Source organism: Eretmochelys imbricata, chromosome 11 (genome assembly GCF_965152235.1).
Source record: "Eretmochelys imbricata isolate rEreImb1 chromosome 11, rEreImb1.hap1, whole genome shotgun sequence".
Classification (NCBI taxonomy): Eukaryota; Metazoa; Chordata; order Testudines; family Cheloniidae; genus Eretmochelys; species Eretmochelys imbricata.
Window position 1 is genome coordinate 83,372,098 of NC_135582.1, and position 21,512 is coordinate 83,393,609.

Below are 21,512 nucleotides of genomic sequence, written 5' to 3' on the forward strand. Positions count from 1 at the left end.
TGAAAAGCCAGGGAAAGGAAAGGGAGCTGCTGAGAGGGTGAGGAATCAAATCACTTGACACAGTTAAGTACCAGCAAGCGAAGCTGTAATTCCCACCAGCGCCTTCTAAATAGGGTTGCCAGGTGTCCGGTTTTCAACGAGAACAACCAGTTGAAAAGGGACCCTGGTGGCTGACAGCACTGCTGACCGGCCGTTAAGGGCCTGTTGGTGAGGTGCAGCAGGGCTGGGCAGGCTTCCTGCTCAGCTCCGCGCAGCTCCCGGGAAATGGCCAGCATGTCCTACTCTCAGGCAGAGGGGTGGCCAGGGGGGCTCCACGTGCTGCCCCCACACAGCAGCAGCTCCCATTGGCCGAGGCTTGAGCTGCGGTCCATGCCCTGGAGGTGACCCTGCCCTCTGTCTCCCCGTCGCCAGCACCCAGGAGCTCAAGGTATCCCCATCTCGGAGTGCTGCAAGGGGCTCTGGGAATGGGGCTGCTGGAGGGGAGGCAGATGTGAGAGCCCCTCTCGGGGCCCTGTGGCCTTCAGGGACTCCTGCACATCCTCCCCTGTAGGGCCCCACATCCTGTCGGTGCTGCGTGCCTCAGCCTCTTCCCAGCTCACCAGTGGGGCCCTTCTGGTCTCGGACCTCTGGCTCTTGCCAATCCTGGGCCCTGGGGCAGTGGCCTGGCCTTGCCTGGGTCTGTGGCCTATAGCAGTGCTACGGGCTAACCCTTGCCACCCCCACTGTGTTTGCTAACCTCTGCAGGCCAGGGAGCAAGCTAGAGGTTGGGGATGAGAATTAAACAAGTGTCAAACCTGTTTGTTAAAGCTGCAAAACTTCCCAAATGAACTACAGTACACAAGAAATTAATGAAGGTCCTGTAGCTGCTGGAATGAAAAGCAAGTTTAATAGTTCCCAGATGTTCTGTCCTTTGGTGTTAAGGGCCCTGTTTGCTCTAGCCACCACAGTATCTGATATTCCTTCCTGAGATTTCCCTTTAGTGTTCAGGCCATATAATTAAAAACATGTCCAAACTTTAAATCCAATCAAGGATTTGGAAAAGTCCCACCATTGCTGAAATTGCCATGTATTTATGAGTGATATTACAAAGTAAAAATCACAGTGAGATTATAAAAGTCCTGTAATTTAGTATTTATGTGCTTAGATGCTACTGTGATGGGTGACACAGACAAAGAAACATAGCTACAGAGTGGAGCAGTCCAGCTCAAAGAACAGAACAATTCAGGCGGAATCATTCAGGATTTCTGTTTCCGCTTCTAAATTTGAAACAGCAAATGTAAGTAAAATTAATGTTCAAAAAGTTGTTTTTAGCACCAAAAGAGACATTAACGTGCAATCATACATGATTAAGAAAATATACATGATCTTTAATAACAACCCTGCTGAAGTACATATTCTGACAGAACTAGGACTTATATGTTTAATTTCTAAAATTCTTTTTGAGGACTCTTGGTAAAGGGAAAGCTCTTTTATAAGGAAAACCTTGCCCACACAAGATATGATAGTGTCTAACTCCCAACTCAGGAGCTAAATATGAACCCTTGTCTGGGAGGAGGTGGCAGCAGGCAGAGGGGTACTTGATAACCAGGTGGCAGAGCAGAGAACATGCTAAGGATGGGTGAGTGAGTAATATGGCCTTGTGGTACAGCTAATTACCTTGTATGCTAGTTCATTCTTGTGAGCTGTTTAGAAGCTGGTAAGTAATTCCAGCTAATTCAGTTTTGTTCTGTAGGGGAGCTCCAGTGGCTGTGAGAAATAGGCTTGGGGGACTCGGGGTCACCAGCAGTTTTTATCCCCCTGAGGTCGACCTGCTGAACCCTTCTCCTCCTTTTTTGAGAATTTTTATTTCCTTGGGATGGAATTTTTTCCAAGGGCCCCTGTTGTCAGTTCGTTTGGGGCCATGTTGGAATGTTACTGTCATGGACAGGCCAGGGGCTGTGAATGTTTGTTTACTGCCCGTGACCTGTCCATGACTTTTACTAAAAATACCCAGGACTAAAATGTAGCCTTATCTGTTAGTGTGGAGAACAGTCTCCCAACAATGAAGGGCTGGGAGATTAGGAGGCTCAGAGTACTGGTTAACGGGAGCCAGACCCTTTCCTCTTCAGGTCAAGGGTGTGAATCCAGCTGTAGGCCAGTAATTAGTCCCATTCGGTTCCATAAGAATATTCGGATGAACAAGGGCTTGCAGCATCACGCCCTAGGTTCAGTCCCACATTTGTGTTACAACTGGCACTCCCAGCAAAGAGACAGAAGTGGGAATCAAGAGCAACAAGATACCTCATGGCTGGGAGGCTCCACCGCACAGCTGAGGCACGTTGGTGAGGGCAACACAGAGAAGCTTGCACTGCCGTTGCTCCCCCTGTCTGTTCGCTAGATCCACCTTTTGTCTCATATGTAGACGGTAACGCCTTTGGGGCAGGGACCGTATGTTACAGATATGTACGTTGCTTAGCGCAATTGTCTGGTGTAAGTGCTACTGTCATACAAATAAATAATGTTTACAACATTACTTCAATGTGTCGAGCACTTAAGGTGGAACCATGTAGCACTTTTTATAAAAGATATAACCTAGAAGATATATCACTGGATTTAATCTAATTCTTTGTCCTCTATACAGCTAGTATTTTTGCACTGGAATGGTGAGACTTTTGGCTGGTCCCCACGTAATAGGAATGTAATTAATCCAGTATTTCAGATCCTTTTGTTTTTTCCAATATAAATTACTCGGTGGTAAAAAGCAGTGAGTAGCAGCTTTGTATCGACTGAGTTATGGAAAAGGTGAGCTGCATCAGCGATTAATCTTGCTTTTTGATTAGTCTGAGTCCTAAAGCGTCTACCCAGTATTTTGCACTAAGGTGGATGTTTAATCGTAATGATAATTAGCTAGCAGAATGCAGTTTGATGTTACTGAAATCTACCTAGGGCCATTTATAACCAATTTTACATGTAATGTACTGTTGTTTTCCTTTATCTATATGTATATAAAACCTTTAAAACATGGCTTTTGGGGTGTGTGTGGGGGGGTGTTAGTTATTACATACATTTTCTCCAGTTAACCGGTGTCCTCTTCTTTTGTACAGCATTTAGCAATAACCACTATTCTAGCAGAGGGTCCAAATCCTATAAATTAAGGGTTGCCTTCACTCCAGATTGTGCAAGTAAACCACCATTTTTGGTATGGCCACAAGTCTCAAGGTTACTTGGCACCCATAAAAATAGCATCCCATTGCAACTGCCCATCACCAATATGGCGATATTTTGAGATGAGGTGACAATGTAAGCGTCAGGACAGGATGATGACCATTGAATATCCCCGTCTTACATGTATATGGCAGATAGATATTTTTCAAACTATGCCCTGCTCTCTTCTGGGTGGGTTTTTTATTGTCTTAAAGGTTAAAACAAAATTCTGACTCTATTATCTTAATACAGTTGAGTTAATATATCAACAGGTTAGTGCCTTGTTTTGTGAATCTTGAGAGCAGCTGGTATCCAAAGTAAATGATATTGTTATCTTATAGCTCTCACATCATTTTGTCATGGCTTAATAAAACTGTACTAACCATGAAAAATGGTGACACTGTAAGCATGCCGTTTTCTGTTTGATGTGCCGGCTGCAGTTTCATGCTGTTCGCAGGGTGGTGCTAATTGAACTGATGCAAATATAGAGAGGTCTTTGCAGAACCGGATGTTACACACGCTGGTCAAAACACCTGTGTTAACTTTAGCTCCACTGAAAACAGAAAATAGCTTATGACAAATTATAGAGGCTAATATAATAGAATAGAATAGAATAGAATAGAAAAAGTCCAGTTTTAAGGGGACCTGTGCAATCAGAAGTATTGACCGGACACCATAAGTCCGGTTACCATAATTTTCTATAGTTTTCTAGTGTGCTGTAAAAGGTAAAACCTGAAATTAGCATAATATATCTGTCAAAACAATATATTTGATTGAATCTTTGAATAACTTTTTCAGTCTACAATCAGAAGCAGTAGGGATCAACTAGCCTTTAAAGAGCTAAGCCAGCCGGCATCAACGGTCAGTAATGTAGTTAGCGTTTCCCCATCCACAGTCAACACTGTTTTATCTATCAGCTAAATTGTGCTGCAGTCACACTAGTGCGAGGTGAAATGGCGGAACCCGAACAGAAAAGGATTCGAAGGCTGTGCTCTTTTAAAGACGAGTGGTTGCAACTCCCAGAGTATCAGAATTGGCTTTCAAAGGCAAGTGAAGAGTCGGGATACTGTTCTATTTGTCGTGTTCAATTCAAGATTCAGTTTGATTCTGTAAAAGCTATCCAGCATCATGCAGAGACAGCGGGTCACGAAATCAAAGTACGAGCACAAGTCCAGTCCAATATAATCGATAAATTCTTCGTATTGCCTGATACCTCCGAAGAAGAACAGGTGTGCACGGCTGAATTGCTCTTAACATACCATGGAGTTAAACACCACCACAACTACCATTCTCAAGACTGTGGAAATAAACTGTACCCCTCCATTTTCACTGATTCCAAGATAGCTTCCAAAATTCACTGTGGAAGGAGAAAAGCGGAGGCTTTGATTGAGAATGTATTAGCCCCTCATTCATTAAAACTGGCTGTGCAAGACATTGGATCAGCATCGTTCTCAATAGTGACAGATGCTTGGAATAAAGGGAACACAAAATTATTCCCAGTTGCCCTCCACTACTTTAATAAAGATAAGGGAAGCTGCACATGTATCCTAGACTTTTTCGAGGATGCAGATGAGACCTCAGAGGCAATCGCAAACAACGTAAGAAGTTGTCTTCAAAATGCTGGTCTGATACATAATAAAATTGTGGCATATGGAGCAGACAACGCATCTGTCAATTTTGGAAAGCACAAGTCTGTTTTGGTGCACCTAAAACAAATGTTGGATTTACCAAACCTTGTGCCAGGGCATTGCAGCACTCACATAGTGCACAACACAGCAAAACATGGCTTGAAAATGCTCTCTTATGATGTAGAGAACTTGGTCATCAAGGTTTTCAGTGAATTCTCGTCCAGTGCAAAGAACATTAGTGAGCTTAAAGAGTTCTTTGACTTCCTGGAGACAGACTATTCGGAAATCTTACGCCATGTACCTACACATTTTTTGACCCTTTTCACTGCCGTAGACAGGATACTGAAGCATTGGCCTGCCCTCAAATCTTACTTTGTGAAGAAAGGAGAGGAAAAAGTGAGCTGCGCAATATGGGCCTTTCTCTCTGAGCAGGAGGATGCAGTATCCGATGATGACATTGTTACACTTCCCGAGCTGTACGTCTACTTTGTGCACAACATTCTGAGCCAATTTAACAACACCGTAAAGGTTCTTGAAAGTGATTACATTCAGGTAACTGAACTGTATGGCGTATTCAACAGGCTGAGAAGAGAGATTCAGAATCGACAAGAGCAAGGCTTCTATGGGTACAAGGCGACACAGTTCTTGAAGAAACTGCCGCCTAATGAGCAGAATAAATTTGTTGGAGATGCCCAACGGGCTTACACACGCATGCTGCAGTACCTAGAAAAGTGGTTTGATTTCAGCGAAAACTCTTTCTATCTGCTGTGTGCACCGCTCAATCTAGACGGACCTCTTGAGCTAGACAAACTGTGTGCTTTGACTGCAAACTGGGACATTCAAGTAGACGGAGATGAACTATTTACAGAAATGTGCTCACTGAATGATGCGCTACCAGCCCTAAAGAGTTTGACAAATGATGCTGAATTGCCATTGTCCCCCCAGCAACAAGAGCGCCGCCGTCGAATCAGTGTCTCCGAGGTGTGGGTAGAATTCTTTAAGCGCTGGGAGGCCCCGAACTTACTTAAAATTGTGCAGCATGTGCTTGCTGTACCACCCACCAACGCCTTTGTGGAACGCGTTTTCAGTGTTATGAAGAACTTGAGGACTGACGAAAGGAATCGGCTCCGTGTGGGCGCGGTGAAAGCTGAGCTATTCGTGCACTTCAACTACACAATGACGTGTGCCGAGTTTGCTGGATTTTTGAAGACAAAAGCAGCGAAGGAGCTTGTGGTGGCAGCGAGACAAGAGCAGAAGTATGAACGTAAGTCACTTCACTGGCCACGCTCATTAAACCTGGTTTTGTTTTATTTTGTTTGTATCTTCGTTGCATTGCAGACGCAGTTAAAAAGTAGTGTTTAAAATCTCTCCCTGGTGAGGCGAAGGCTATGTGAGTCACACGTTCCGTCTCCCACATTCAAACTATTGCAGCTCCTCGCCTTCTACTGGTGCCTGCTCGGACCTTGCAGTGAAAATGAGCGAGTGAATGAAGGTGGGAGAGAGCGAGTGATGGAGGGAAGGGGGTGGAGTGAGCAGAGGTGGAGACTTAGGGCAGGGGGCGGGGCAAGGGTGTTCGATTTTCTGCAGTTAGAAAGTTGGCAACCCTACTTCTAAAGCCCCCCAGGGTCTGCTTCATCTTAGCCAGGTCAGAGTTGTTCCTAGAACTCTAGACACTTGGCAGTAGCGCCCTCTCTCCTGCCCTCACTACCTCTGATTTTTCAGATGGGATGTGGTGTCCAGATTTGTCCCTTTCTCTCTCTCCCTTGGGAAAAGTTTGGGGAGGATTTTGTTCCTGATTTTTCAGATTCTCCAGTGCTATTTGGGTTTGTTTCTCTCCTTTCCTCCTCCAGCGCAGGGAATGACTCATGTTTAGATTCTCTTTCTCTCTCTGTCCCAGCAGGTGAGGGAATGGTGAGTGAGAATGTGGAAGAGAACCCTCAGCAGGAAGATCCTGAGCAAGTTGAAACTCACGGGACGTTATTGGGTAGATCTGAAGGGACTGTGTCCTGGAGTCCAGAGCACGGAAAAGCCGGTGGGTCTCAGTGCAGGCCAGAGAGACAGCAGGGAAACCAGCCAGGGAAGAACGCGGGTAAATCCACTCAACGTGACGGTGGTTCGAAGAATCTTAGTAAAAACATGATGCACCAGAGATCCTCCAAAGGGGAGAGGAAAAACACATGCACAGAGTGTGGGAAAAGCTTCAGTCGGAGTTTATACCTTATTATACATCGCAGAACCCACACAGGAGAAAGACCTCATAAATGTCTTCAGTGTGGGAAGAGCTTTATTGGCATCCCAACCCTGAAAAAACATCAGAAAATCCACACGAGAGAAAAACCCTATAAGTGCCCTGACTGCGGGAAAAGCTTCGGTGAGAGATCACACCTTATTGGCCACCAGAGAGTCCACACAGAAGCAAAAACCTTCATATGCTCTCAGTGTGGGGAAACCTTCTGTAACTGGTCATCCTTTCTTAGACATGAGAGAATCCACACCGGAGAGAGATCTAAACCTCATAAGTGCCCTGAGTGTGGGGAGAACTTCCGTGATAGGACTGGTCTTATTAGGCATCAGACAACTCACACAGGAGAGAAACCCTATACCTGCCTGAAGTGTGGAGAAAGCTTCAGTCGGCGCTCAAACCTTACCAGGCACCAAAAAGTTCACACTGGGGAGAGACCCTATAAGTGCCTCAAGTGCGGGAAAAGCTTCAGTCAGAAATCAACCCGCAGTAGACATCTGAGAACGCACTGGGGAGAAAGTGAATAAGTGCCCTGATGAGGGCTGGCTGAAGTGGGTTAGACCGGAGCAGTTGCAGTTAAAGTTGAGACTAGCTTCCTTTTTAACTGCCAGTTTTCCTGCGTGCTCTAAAACCCACATGTGGACTTGGATTGTCTTGAAAATTGCCGTGCCTCATCTGGGCCGGGGGCAGAGCTAGTGGTGGGAGGTTGTGGTCGTTTGGTCTCGGGGTTCCTCAGATACAGCCTCCCAGTAAGGAGCTGCTTTTACCATTCAGATTGCTCTGAAACCCTGTGCAAACTTAACCCCCATGAAAAGCAGGAAATATTACATTAGAGTAAATGCTACCCCCACAACATAACCTTAACTCTGCCCTCTTTGAGTGAAGTCCCAACATACCGATAACACACATTTGCTCTCTACCTTTGCAGATGTGACAGAACACTTCAGGAACAGAGCACTGATGAGCAGTGTAGGACAAATTCGGCCACCTTCTGTTGCTAAGGGAAGACTCTGGGGTAGGTCAGGCACAGTGAGCAGCTCTCACTTACACTCAAAAACTGAGCGTGCCCCACACAAACCACCCCAGAACGACAAAATGTTCCCATGTTCCCATGGCTTCACCCTTGCCCTGAGGATTCCCTGGGGGACATGGCTTTCACTGGCAGAGTTAAGGTTGCACAGTGGGAATGACATTTACCTTAATTTCTTGGATTTTAGAGGTGTAAGTTTAGCCACTCTCCACATTGTGGAAGGGCACAAGGCAGCACCGGGCAACCTTAGCTCTGCATTAACTAAGGTTTTGGACAGTTAATATATTTGCTGATTCCACAAATGTCGTCACCGTTTGACTTTTCAGAGTCTGGTTACCCATCTCTGCTGTTAGGAGACAGCAGCCCTCCTCTGGCTCTGCCTGGGTCAGCAAAGGAAAAGGCCCAATCAGCCCGTCCACCTTCCCAGCTGCTGGGATTCCCTGCCTCAGCTGGAATCTTCTCCCCCATCTTGCCTGGTTCCCCAGCCAGTGTCCTATGGACTGGGTATCCGAGGAACCTTTTGTGCCCTTTATTCACAAAGACCTCCAGGCACCTGGAGCGATCCAGTGTTTAGGGACTAGGAGAGATGGGTGTTGGGCGGGGAAGAGCCTAAGTTTGAGCACAGGGGGATGGGAACCCAGGGACTGAGTGTGTGAATCAGTGAGTGATGGTGAGAGCGCTGAGACTGGAGAACTTGTTGCACTAGCAGAGCACAGCTCCTCCTTGCAAAGAGGAGCAGCAGCCACAGCCAACACCCAGAGAAGATAAGACAGCATTTGCCCAGCTGCAGATGGCTCATCGTTCCAGTCTAAAGGGATCTGGCAGCCCCTGCAGCTGCCAGCGGCTTGGAGAGAGACAGGCATTCAGCTCAGGGAGTTCAGCCAGAGCCCTAACGCGTTCTCTCGCGGTTGTAACCTTTGGTTAAGATGCCAGCAGAGTGCAGTGAACTCAAAGGGAAATTAACGAATGGCCGGGGTTTTGCCTCCTGAAGAAATGTCAAGAGCAATGAGGGCACAGTTCTACAGTAATTCTCTGCAATTGGCATTGGGCATGTGGTGTCCTGTGTGTGTGTGTTTGAAAAACAGGATCTGGATTATATAAATGGATGGAGAGGTACTTTGGACATTTAAATAAAACACAGTTACTGTTCCCTTTCTTTTCAGTCCCTCACTATAGAAAACAATCCCCAGCGATAGTTAATTTGTCTTCCTTGGAATCAGCCTGATGAAACTCCTTAGGATGCCTATAAATGACGTGCACATGGCTGGTGATGCCTTTCTCCAAATACAGGGCAGCGCTCAGTGAGGCTCCTGCGTGATAACACGCTGGTCACAGGGTTCAACGAATGGAGTTATTCTTTGACACATGGGGCCCGTTTCAGGTGACGTTTTGCCCCCTCTACTCCGGGTCGTCCTTCTCTCAGAACCATCATCCAGCCACTCCTGTTATTTCTCTTTATGCTTCGTTCTGGTGAAGGAAACCTGCAGACACAGACACATCTGGAATCTGTTTCTTCAGTCCCCAACCCATCTATGAGAGGAGCCGGGATTGTTCATTCCAGCCATGCAGCCCTTGGGATTCAGATCCAGATTCCTTACCTCCCACCTAGCTCCTCTCTGCCCTTCTCCCCACATCCTGCCAGCCCTTCCCCTGCTGTCTCAGACACCTCCTATCCAGTTCCAATTTCTTCCAGCCCCCCTAGGGATAAAAAGATTTGCCACAGTCCCACCTTGGTCACCTATTGCTGGGGCTGCTGCAACCACTTCTCTGAATTCCCCCTATTGCCTTGCTGTCCCCCAGGCCCGACCCCAAAATACCACAGCTGGGCCCCTCCCCTTTACAAATCCCCTGCTTGTATCTCCTGAGATATTAAGTTCCAGGGCCTGGTCCCGCCTCACCCGCACTGGCATCTGGCTGAGTCTGGAGTCCTGGGGAGACGAGAACAGGAATCACACTGGAGTCACACGAGGTTGGTTCCTCCAGGGCTCCATCCGGAGAGCAATAGAGCCAGCAAGGAACTAGCCTGTGTCACCAGAAGGGGCCCCAGGCCAGTGCCTAAGGGTCTTGGTGTTTTCCCATCTTCCCTGGGCCAGGAGACGGGGCTCAGCCCTCGGGGATGCAGAACCTTGATGTAGGTATCACACGGTCGTCAGTGGGCGGGATAGAACCTGGGGCCTCTGGAGCTTAGGGCCGGAGCCTCTGCCACATGAGCTAAAAGCCAACTGGCCGTTAGCTAAGGCTAAACATAGAGCAGACTCATTTTACCTCTGTCTCATAGAATCATAGAATATCAGGGTTGGAAGGGACCTCAGGAGGTCATCTAGTCCAACCCCCTGCTCAAAGCAGGACCAATCCCCAATTAAATCATCCCAGCCAGGGCTTTGTCAAGCCTGACCTTAAAAACTTCTAAGGAAGGAGATTCCGCCACCTCCCTAGGTAACGGATTCCAGTGTTTCACCACCCTCCTAGTGAAAAAGTTTTTCCTAATATCCAACCTAAACCTCCCCCACTGCAACTTGAGACCATTACCCCTTGTCCTGTCCTCTTCTACCACTGAGAATAGTCTAGAACCATGCTCTCTGGAACCACCTCTCAGGTAGTTGAAAGCAGGTAGTCTCTCAGTGGTCTCGGTGCCCCTAGATGGGCCAGAACCCCACACCCAGCAGGTGTGTGGGGGTTACATAGGCACCCAGCCCATTGTCATCGACCTGTCCCCCCCATGGGGGTCATGGCCTGTAAACCTCATTTCTAAGAGTTACACTCAGACAATCAGGGACCAGGAATTACAGCTTGTGACAAGGGTCAGTCAGAAACGGTTCCCACATTCAGATTGTTTCCAGGTTTATTTGGAAAAACCCTTGGAATAACGAATAAGTCCAGGAGCACTGTGCTCCGTGTCTGAGTGAGTAATATGTAGGGAAAGAATCTGAATTCCTGCCTCTCGTTCACTGCACGCTCTGTGCTCGGCGATGCTGGGAGCCCTTTTCTCATCCCCTCTCTGGGGTTCTGCCTCTTCCTGCCTTTTATTCCCCCTTTGCTCTGCCTGGGACCCATGAGCAGGGCTGCGGTTCCCACCATGTGTAGAGAGAGCCCTGGACAGGCCAACTAGAACTGTGGTTCCCACCATGTGCGAGCTCACAGACTTTTGCGCTGCCGGCAGGATTACTGTGATTCTTAATATCACTGGCTGCAGCCCAGACAGCCCCACAGACATGGCCCTGCCCAGGGAGCTCATGCACTGCACAGCCCTGGGCACTGACCCGTGTTTAAATGCTCCGGGCACAGAGGGAAGGGCTGAGTGTTCCCTAGAGAAGAAGGTTTGAGGAGGGGCGGGAAGGAGGGTGGAGGCTGGAGGAGCAGGGTCCAAGGCAGAGGTGAGGAGGTGTGTGTTTGTGTGGCCAGGGGTGAAAAGTGGGCCCATTGCTCACACAAGCCCTGGGGCTGGGCTCTCACTCCCCTTCCCCTAGTCCAGCTACTGAAACCCCTTCCCCAGCTCTTCCCACCCCTCCCTCCATCGCGCTGGGACCAGGTCCCCCCCAGTGCGGCTGAGTCTGCAGCGCAGAGCAGCCCATACAGCAGGGTCCCGGCGCTCTCACTCCTGCCCCCGCACTGCCCCTGTGGCCATTTTGCTCCCCTCCATGGGCGGAGATTCCCCCGGGCCAGGAAATGCCGGGACATACCTGCCGCTCACTGGCCCCCATCGCACTCACTGGGCTCCTGGGTTTGCCTTTTCTTTGGGAGTCTGATAAGGTAGTTAATAGCCCTGACAGGACCTGGAAATCCCCCAGTTCACCCCATCACCACCACCAGGCAATGCTGAGTAGGACCCTGTCAGGGGTAGATAAAGGTCTCTGTCACGCTGGTCCTTGTGTGTAATGGGGGTGAATTCAGTTCAATGGGCCTAGGGTGATCAGACAGCAAGTGTGAAAAATCGGGACAGGGGTGGGAGGTAATAGGCGCCTATATAAGATAAAGCCCCAAATACTGGGACTGTCCCTATAAAATCGGGACATTTGGTCACCCTAAATGGGCGTGAAGCACATGCTGAGGGGCTGTAGTGACTTGGCGAGTGGCTAGTTGCCATTGGTCCCCATGCTCACGGTTTCCTCTGTTCAGCCCCGGCTGGGTGGGAGCGTTTCTCTGACTGTCATTCCCACTTATTTAGAAAGAATGGGATCTGAAACATTTGCAACACGAGACACATATGCCTCACTTTTAACCCCTTTTAAACAACATTGGGTAGTGGGTGCAGGGCAAAACTGAAGTTTGGGCTCCTTGCAGTGAGGGGGTCTGAGATGGTAGGGCGGGAGAAATCACTGAGGCAGAGGGGCCCATCTGCCAGCAAAAGCCCTGTCTCCCCCAGCAGCCACCATGTCTCCTGCTACAGAGAAATCAGACCTGGGGTGAAGGAGTGGGGGGTTGAAAACTTCTTGTCCCTGGCATTTCTATGTTGCACGACCCCATTGTAACTCCCTTATCTCTGTCCCATTCTCTCTCTTTCTCTCTGCTAGTTGGCTGCCCCCCGTTGCTGGTCACTGCCCCTTCCCCAGTGTTGCCAACGCTCGTGATAATGGTTGTTTTCCTTAAAGCCCCAGCTACTGGAGTCAAGTGAAGAGGTGATGATTTCAGCCTTCATTCTCAAAGAAAAAGAACTTTCTTGCCCTCATGGCTGTGGAGGAAGCTTCAAAATGTGACCCCCAGTGCACCCTAAAGGCTCAAAAAGCAGAAGGGAAATAAAATGAACCCCAAAGCTGTTGTCCTTACATAATCTCATGATTTTAAAGCCAGTCTTCTGGGTTTTGTTGAGCCTGATTCATGATTGTTGAACAGTTGGGTTGGCAATCCTGTTTCCCCATCAGTGGCCTGTTCTCCCTCACCCCTCCCCGTCTGTGGGCCTGTTTGCACCATCAAACCACCAGCCTCAGAATCTGATCCCTGGACAGAACGACTCTGGCCCGGCTAACACCTGAATGGGGTTTGCAGTAGAACCCAGTTCTGATCCACATTCCCCTTCCCTCAAGTCATGCAGGGTTCTGAAGACCCCCCTGGGGTGGTGCAGCTCAGGTCTCAGATGGGAGCTGGGTCAGTCCTGTCTACACTGCGGCACCCTCAGGGTGTTGGGAACCACTATGCACTTACTGGCACTCCCAGAACAAGAGTGAGAATGCAGGCAGGGCCCAGACCGCTCCCACACCCTTCCCTCCTCCACGTCCCGCGCTGCTTCCTGCAGCCCCCATTGGCTGGAACAGTGAACCACGGCCAGTGGGAGCGGCAGGTAAACAAACTGGCCCAGCCAGCGACTGGATTTCCCGGATGGGCCGCGTGCCAAATGTTGCTGATCCCTGGTGTAGACATAGCCTTAGATCTAAAGGTGCTTATGCCAGTATAATATATTTCTGCAAAGGAAGGGGAATAATCCATACTGGCATAGGATACCTCTGTCCTGATTCAACTATGTCCTCAGTAGAGATTGTATTGATTTAACTATATCATATAAAATCACCCCTGTGAATGACGTAGTTTCCCAGGGCAAGGACTGGGTGTACACCAGCTCTTACTTTTCTTTAAAAAATGAAAGCTGAGATTCCCCTGTAATTACAAGACCTCCAAGAATAGGGGCTTAAAGAAAGACCCCCAAATATCGTGAGAAATATTCCATCAGAACAGGAGCCATTGGGTTTGTCCCAGCCAGTAAAATTTCTAAGTCCCCAAAGCTGCCTGTGTGAGTGTGTGTGAGAACGACATTCGGCGAGGGTTTCAAGTTGCAGTGGGGGAGGTTTAGGTTGGATATTAGGAAAAACTTTTTCACTAGGAGGGTGGTGAAACACTGGAATGCGTTGCCTAGGGAGGTGGTGGAATCTCCTTCCTTAGAAGTTTTTAAGGTCAGGCTTGACAAAGCCCTGGCTGGGATGATTTAATTGGGTATGGGTCCTGCTTTTGAGCAGGGGGTTGGACTAGATGACCTCCTGAGGTCCCTTCCAACCCTGATATTCTATGATTCTATGATTCAGCGTGGGCGCAGGGAGAGCGGAAGCCCATCTGAATACTCTTCTATCATGACAAATTTCCCAGCAGCCAGTCCTCAGGGAAAGAACTTGAAACTCATTCCATTCGCTGCTTGGAATATTGTGCTGAAGCTGCTAAAAACTCAGTCTCGGTACAGAGCCGTGGTCTGGTTGTGAAAAAGGAAATATTCACAATGGAAAAGCCCCTCCACGGTTGAAAGCGATTCATAAAACCTTTCAGTAGCAAATCTACCTCTGCTCTGAGGGACGAGCAAACAAACAGAGCGGAAAGTGGTAGGAATGATTTGGACTCGTGTGATATCAAACAATGAAAAGGATGTGAAAAGTCTGGCAAAAATCTGTCAGCCTTGTTTGATGTTTGCCTGCACTCAGAGGGTCTGGACAGCTGAAGCAACGTCTACGCTAGGAGCACGGTGCTGGTATAGCTTTCCCGGTACACCCTACTGGCAAACAGCCATTTATACTTTAACCGGTGTAGCGCATCCTAGCCCCCCAGATGAAACAAGCTCATCAGTCTTGCTGGCGTAGCTGCATCTGGACTACAGACTTCTGCCTGCACAGCTCTGTCGCTCAGGGACCACACCTCTTCATACCCCTGAGCAACAGCAGAAGTCTACCGAGTAGGCCTGGGCTGAGGTCTTTTTTGCTTAAGTAAGCAGCTCTTTTTGTAGAATGAGCCTGAGACATTATGTGAAGCCAGGAGAATGTTATAAATCCATCCATGAATTCTCCTTCATAGACACCTGTCCCAGATCCACAGAATTGATACAACACCCTAGCTTTTAAGCCATCCCTAGGAGGAACCCCTTCAGTGTGTCAGACCCTGAAGTGATCTCATTTTTCCTTCATGGTGGGCCAAATGGCCTCAATGCCTCCAAGGCTGAGCCCCTGGGCTCCAGCTCCCCCCTGCTTCAGACCCAGGGCCGGCCCACAACATTTTGGCACCTGAGCGGGGGAGCTCAAATGACGGCCCCATGCCCCTCACCTGGGCCAAAACTTTGAAAGGTCTCAATTCTGCCTTCTTCCTGTTCTACTCCTCTCATGGTACTGCTCTGCTACCTACCCCAATAAAGGAGAACTAGCAACTTAAAATGCCTTGTTCGAAAATTTTAAGTAACACTTAACTTTCAAATGCCTGAATGGCAAATGTAACTTTTCTTGTCTGCATAGTAAACACAGGCATTTTTATATGTTTGAATAGTCAAAGTGGTGCTTTCCATGCCTTCCTGGTTGCAAAGATTTGAACTGCTTCCTGCTGAAGGTCCACAGTCTGGGCCAGCTCATGCTCTATTGAGCTGGTTGCAAGGCCGACCAGCCTCTCCTCTGTCATTGCGGAGCATAGGTGTGTTTTTATTAATTTCAGCTAGGAGAAGCTGCATTCTCCACTGGCAACTGTTACAGGAAGTGTTAGAAGTATGCACAGAGCAACAAAAGCATTTGGAAAGAGGGTGGTCATCTTATTTGTGCACATATATTCCAAAACAGCCTTTGGAGTTGATCCTGCTGAAATGTATCTTGAAAGGGCTTTCAGTTCATCACCTAAATCACTTGCATCAATATTGCACATGTCATTATGTGTCAACACTGTCTCTAGTGCCCTGCATTGCTGGCGTAGGTCTTCTTCAGGTATAGTGAGGAGTTTTGGAATATCATACAACATCCCAAATATACTGCTGTGTTCCTTGAGCTGCATGAAATGTTCTTCAACTGACTGTATTGCACAATCTAGCACCTGGTTAAAGAATTCAACTTTGAATTGTTGTTTGGGGTCTCTTATGGGATTATCTCATGCCTCATAATCAAAATGTCTTCTTCTTCGGTGACTCTTGTATTCTTGAATGGGTGGGAAAATAGCTTCAGAGTGAAGTTCCTCTGCCAACTTCTGTGGACTCTTCAGAACGTTTTGAAATCCCTCATCTGACCGGTAAGATTGTAGGTATGACTTTGCTTTGTCCAGTTGTTCCATTGCTCCAGATATATCAAGATCAACACCTTGGAGTCTCTTGCTTACAACATTTATTTCAAATTGTCAAGGTTCCTTCCCCACTCTGAACTCTAGGGTACAGATGTGGGGACCTGCATGAAAATCTCCTAAGCTTACTTTTACCAGCTTAGGTTAAAACTTCCCCAAGGTACAAACTATTTTACCTTTTGCCCTTGGACTTTTGCTGCCACCACCAAATGTCTAACTGGGTTTATTATTGGGAAAAAACTGTTTGGACACGTCTTTCCCCACAAAAACCTCACCAAAACCTTGCACCCCCCTTCCTGGGGAAGGTTTGATAAAAATCCTCACCAATTTGCATAGGTGACCACAGACCCAAAACTTTGGATCTTAAGAACAATGAAGAAAGCATTCAGTTTCTTACAAGAAGAATTTTAATAGAAGAATAAGTAAAAAGAATCATCTCTGTAAAATCAGGATGGTAAATACCTTACAGGGTAATTAGATTCAAAACATAAAGAATCCCTCCAGGCAAAACCTTAAGTTACAAAAAGACACAAAGACAGGAATATCCATTCCATTCAGCACAGCTTATTTTCTCCAGCCATTTAAAGAAATCATAATCTAACGCATATCTAGCTAGATTACTTACTAAGTTCTAAGACTCCATTTCTGTTCTGTCCCCGGCAAAAACATCACACAGACAGACCCAGACGCTTTGTTTCTCCCCCCCTCCAGTTTTGAAAGTATCTTGTCTCCTCATTAGTCATTTTGGTCAGGTGCCAGCGAGGTTATCCTAGCTTCTTAACCCTTTACAGGTGAAAGGGCTTTTCCTCTGGCCAGGAGGGATTTTAAAGATGTTTACCCTTCCCTTTATATTTTTGACACAAACAGTATGTCATGCCACAACACTAAACCACACAGAAATTGGAAGTTATTTATGTTTCTGGTGATTCCATTTCCCTCTGCCACTGTTCTCCCATGAACAGTTCCTGTCATAGCATTATCCTCCATAATGGCAACTATGGCATCATCTATCTTCCCAATTTGGTGTTTGATAGGTTTTATTGCCTCCACTCGACTTTCCCATCGTGTGGCATGCAATGGTTTCAGTGTCAGAAAGGATGTTCCCAGATGTTGATTCAAAATTTGCCATCGATGAGTTGATGCAGAGAAAAATACATCGATGCTTTGAATTATGTTAAAAAATTCAGCAGCCTCGCTCGAAGCTGATGCTGCATCACTGACCACCAAGTTCAATGAATGAGAACTGCATGGGGCAAAAAAACCTTGAGGGTTTAACTCTCAGATCCGTGTCTGCACTGCTCTGTTCTTTCCTCTCATGTTGGCACCATTATCGTAGCCCTGACCTCTCATGTCAGCTATGGCAATTCCCGTATCTTCCAGCTTTTTAAGAAGCACATTTGTCACACCAACTCCTGTAGTATCATCAATGTCAATAAATTCTAGAAAATGCTCTCTGACAGTCACCACTGCAGGGACATTTTCACTAGGTTCTGTTGTTGTTACAAAATGCATCATGAACATCATTTGTTCCGTATGGCTGATGTCAGGTGTGCAGTGCAGAATAACAGAGTAATATTTTGCTGACTTCAGATCTGCCCCAATCTTCTGTTTGACTTTTGTTGCCAGTAACTGTATGGTCTCATTTTGAATTGTTTTTCCAAGGTACTGGTGTGTGTACATTTCATGGGTGGTGACTCTTCTTCGATGCTCCTGGAGTACAGCATCAAACGCAGCCATCAGCTCCACAATTTTAAGGAAGTTTCCATTGTTTGGCACATACGGCTGATCTGAAGTGCCACGCAGTGCGAGGTTTTGGGTTGCAAGCATTGTCACAATGGCAATGAACCTTTTCAGAACATTTTGCCAGTAAAGAGACTCTAATGCAATCTTCTCTTGTTGCTGATCATCTATGATGGCCTTTAACCTTAATCTCATCTCAAGCTCTTTCCACCTATGGAATGCTCTCTGGTGATTTGCTGCCTTCTCATGGCATGCCAGATTTCTAGCCAGATTTTTCCAGTCCTTTGTTCCTGTAGAACCCAGTGTGGCTGGAACATTAGACTGGCAGTTTGCAACAAAAACAGTATGCGGCATTCTGGGTTTTTGAGTACATAAGCCATGGCCTCTCTACTTTGTCACCACTGGGGATTTCACACCAGTAATGTGTTGGATGGAAACTTCTATTTTCATTGTCTTTGGGGAACATGAAGTTTTTCACTTGCTGTGGCCCACGCAGTACAAGGAAGTCCCTCAGGCTACTGCTCAAGTGGGTCCGCAGTCCTGGATCATCTAGACTTAAGGAACTAAACTCAGCAGCAGCTGTTTCTTGAGCCTCAACCACACTCTTCTCTGATCTACACTTTTCTTCAGGAATGTGCATAGTTACATCCATTTGAGATGGAGATATGGATGCTGCAGTAGCTGCTAGGTCACCTGCACTCTGACTAACTGGAAGATCAGGCATCTCCTCTCCACTCACATCCTCACTGGGGCCGGAAGGCTCACCGTGAACATTTGTGTCTATGTATCTCAGGAGAACTCCTTCCTGCTTAGATAGAAAAGCTTCCTTTGCTTTCTTTCTTTTTGCTGAATGCTGCCCCAGAGGGGCGTTTTCTTCTTTCACTCATGGCTGCTGTTCTGGGCCAGCTATAGTGGCTCCCGGCACTCAATTGAAGGGGACAAATAAGCAGGCTGGTAGGAGGGCCTGAGTGAGGGAAGATATCAGCGTCTTAAGGGCCTAACTGGCTCCTACTACTTCAGCTGACGGCCTGTTCTCCTCAGGTGGGTTCAGGGAAGTAGCAGGAAACAGGAAGCTCCCTGAGATGCTGGAGTTAATCAGTCCAGGCTCCTGGGGTGCTAGAGAGGTACATAAGAGGCTCCTTCTCCTCTCTCTCCCTGTAGCTCTGCTGCTTTCTGTTATTCCCTGTCACCTTTTCTCCTACATGCCTGTTATGTCTCTTGTGCCCTCCTTCCTCCAGCACAGCACTCCACCCTCTCTGTGCATCTAGAGCAGAGAGAATACAGATACACCAGCAGCAGACAATTTTCTACACTCTGGGTCCTAGTGGCGCCCCCCCCACAGTCTGGCACCTGAGGCGGCCACCTCAGTTTGCCTCATGGTAAGGCCAGCCCTGTTCAGACTGTCCAACTTCTATCACACTCCTTATTCTCTGAAGTGGGAGGATGAGCCTTGTGTTAGGAAAGTGATAAATACACAACTTACGCTCAAAAGTCTGCCCCAACCTGGACAGGGACCTGCCAGGCCCAGAATGCTGTCACTGCTCATGAATGGCCGCAGTGCACAAGAAGAGACCAGCTCCGAGGGACACCTCTCGCTCATTCAGCAAGAAAAGCACACACAGCTTACCTGTGCTAACAATCCAGGGATGCTCAGCAGCACTTACAGTGTGGGTTCGTTTTCCGACCTGCTGGGAATGCCCTGCGCGATGCCCGCACTGGGATACCTTACAAGGCCTGCTTTGTATGTAAGACCGCGCTCATATAAAAATGAGGAGTACTGTATGGGGGTTCTGGGACTCTCCCCCAAGGTATAGAATGTTACACCCTTGTTCATGGCGTGTGTTCTGGATTAGTTCCCTCCCTCCTTTTCTCTGGTGATAAATATTCATAATTAATAATTGGGTTGTGACAATCAGGGTCCAGACACCACAGGGGGCAAACAGCGGGTCTGAGCCCCAAAGAATAAGCTGTCGGGATCAACTGGCTGTATACAATATTATTGTGCTGTTAAAGTGTGTGGAGTAAGGTATCCTGTGTAAAGGGGTCCGGTTCTCCCGCAGGGTAACCCAGTTTGTCACATGGCGTACTTGTCTTGTCTTTAATCGTGATGTGCCCTCAGTGATGGCAACAATCCCAAATTCACATCCCCGAGCTGGCGCTGAGATTAGGCCTCTGCCATTTCTCTATACTATGATGTGGGAGGAGAAAACCACTTGGCGCTCAATGCCCGAACACACCCCTCTGTACCCACAACCTGCAGTGGTCACCGAGCCATGCCAGTTAGTCCATGCCCTGGGATCTCCTCCTCCTGCCCACTAACACAGTGTGTGTCTTGGGGAAGCGCTCACCGTTCTGTAATCAGAGATGCCGTTTTGACCCCTGCCGTTGGAGGGAAGGGAGAGAAGTTGTCCTCCATGGGAGGCGTGGGGGAAGAACCCTCCACAGCTGCAGGAGGAGCAGAAGTGGGGCTGGGGGTGAAGGACAGATGTGGGGCTGGTGGGGCAGAATTGATGTGGGTCTGGGAGTCGGGGCAGATGCCAGGGTGGGAGGGGGGCACAAAAATTCATAAGGGGCTGGGGAGACCTAATCAACGAATAGGCTGGGGATGGACAGATGTGGGGCTGGGCGGGTGCAGAGTTAATTGATTGGCATTTGGGGTGGGGGTGGGGAGAAGCCGGAAGCTCCACACTTTCCGGCAGCCCTTTGTACAGTGTTGTGCAATGGGACCGCAGTTCGGGTGTGGAGGCCAAATTCCCTTTACTCATGATATGTCAGGGAGAGTGTGTAGGGAGCACACACAGACACACACACGGCAGTGGGAGCTCAAACTGAGAAGACAGACCAAAAAAATACGCCACCCTATACACTTCCTCAAGGCATGACTTTGGGGCAGCCTCATGCTTTCTGGGGGGAATCTGAGTCGTGATTTTGAACGTTTGGGGTTGGCCACGCTGAGCTCACACACTAGGGCAGTGCCAGCCATTTGGGTCTCTCTGGGGCATGCGGTTGGGTGCCCTATTTGTCAGTCAGGATCTAGATCCAGTTCCCCCCACCCCCGGCAAGGCTCTGTGTGTGTCCTTCGAGGCTAGGTATGTGCCCCCTCTTTAAACTTCCACTCTGTCTCTGCTGCTTTGCCCAAGCCCCAAGCTGGCGACACAAATAATATGTCAGCTTTGGTTCCATAAAATCTCTCCAGCGAGCTCCCAGAGGAACAGAAAAGCCAATGTCCCCCAAGGGTTCAGTGCACCAAATATCTATTCAGTTCGCAAAAGTTCTGAGTATTTCACTCATTCCAGCCTTGCACCAGCCCACAGTTCTTATCCCCAAAGGAGTTAACAGGGACTCTCTGGATCCTTGCTGCAGAGAGGAACCCAGAACAGAAAGTTTGGGGCATGGTGTGATCATTTCAATGGCATTAATGGGCCCAGAGAGTCAAAGGTGTTAACCTAGCCCTGTCACTGTACAGCAGGGACACATGGTGAGTTCTATCCTTGCAACAAAGCCCGTTGCCAACTGTGTCCACATATCTATTCAGGGGACACCATCATAGGGCCTAATCACATCAGCCACACGATCAGAGGCTCCTTCACCTGCACATCTACCAATGTGATATATGCCATCATGTGCCAGCAATGCCCCTCTGCCATATACATTGGTCAAACTGGACAGCCTCTACGTAAAAGAATAAATG

The 21,512-nt window shown here is 48.0% G+C and overlaps 1 protein-coding gene across 6 annotated transcripts in view; it reads left to right on the plus strand.

The window, feature by feature from the left end:
* The window catches only part of LOC144271985 (uncharacterized), a 69,600-nt gene that overhangs the window by 6,362 nt on the left and 41,726 nt on the right, over window positions 1-21,512 (plus strand). The window contains exons 2-4 of one of the 6 annotated variants that reach the window (XM_077829719.1): window positions 1,145-1,276; window positions 2,109-6,075; window positions 6,712-9,238. In XM_077829719.1, the coding sequence (XP_077685845.1) occupies window positions 4,137-6,075; window positions 6,712-7,580 (2,808 nt within the window). In that variant the 5' untranslated portion in view covers window positions 1,145-1,276; window positions 2,109-4,136 and the 3' untranslated portion in view covers window positions 7,581-9,238. Of the gene's footprint in view, window positions 1-1,129; window positions 6,076-6,711; window positions 9,239-21,512 lie in introns of those variants that run through there. The other 5 variants (XM_077829720.1, XM_077829721.1, XM_077829717.1 and 2 more) reach the window with 5 other exon arrangements.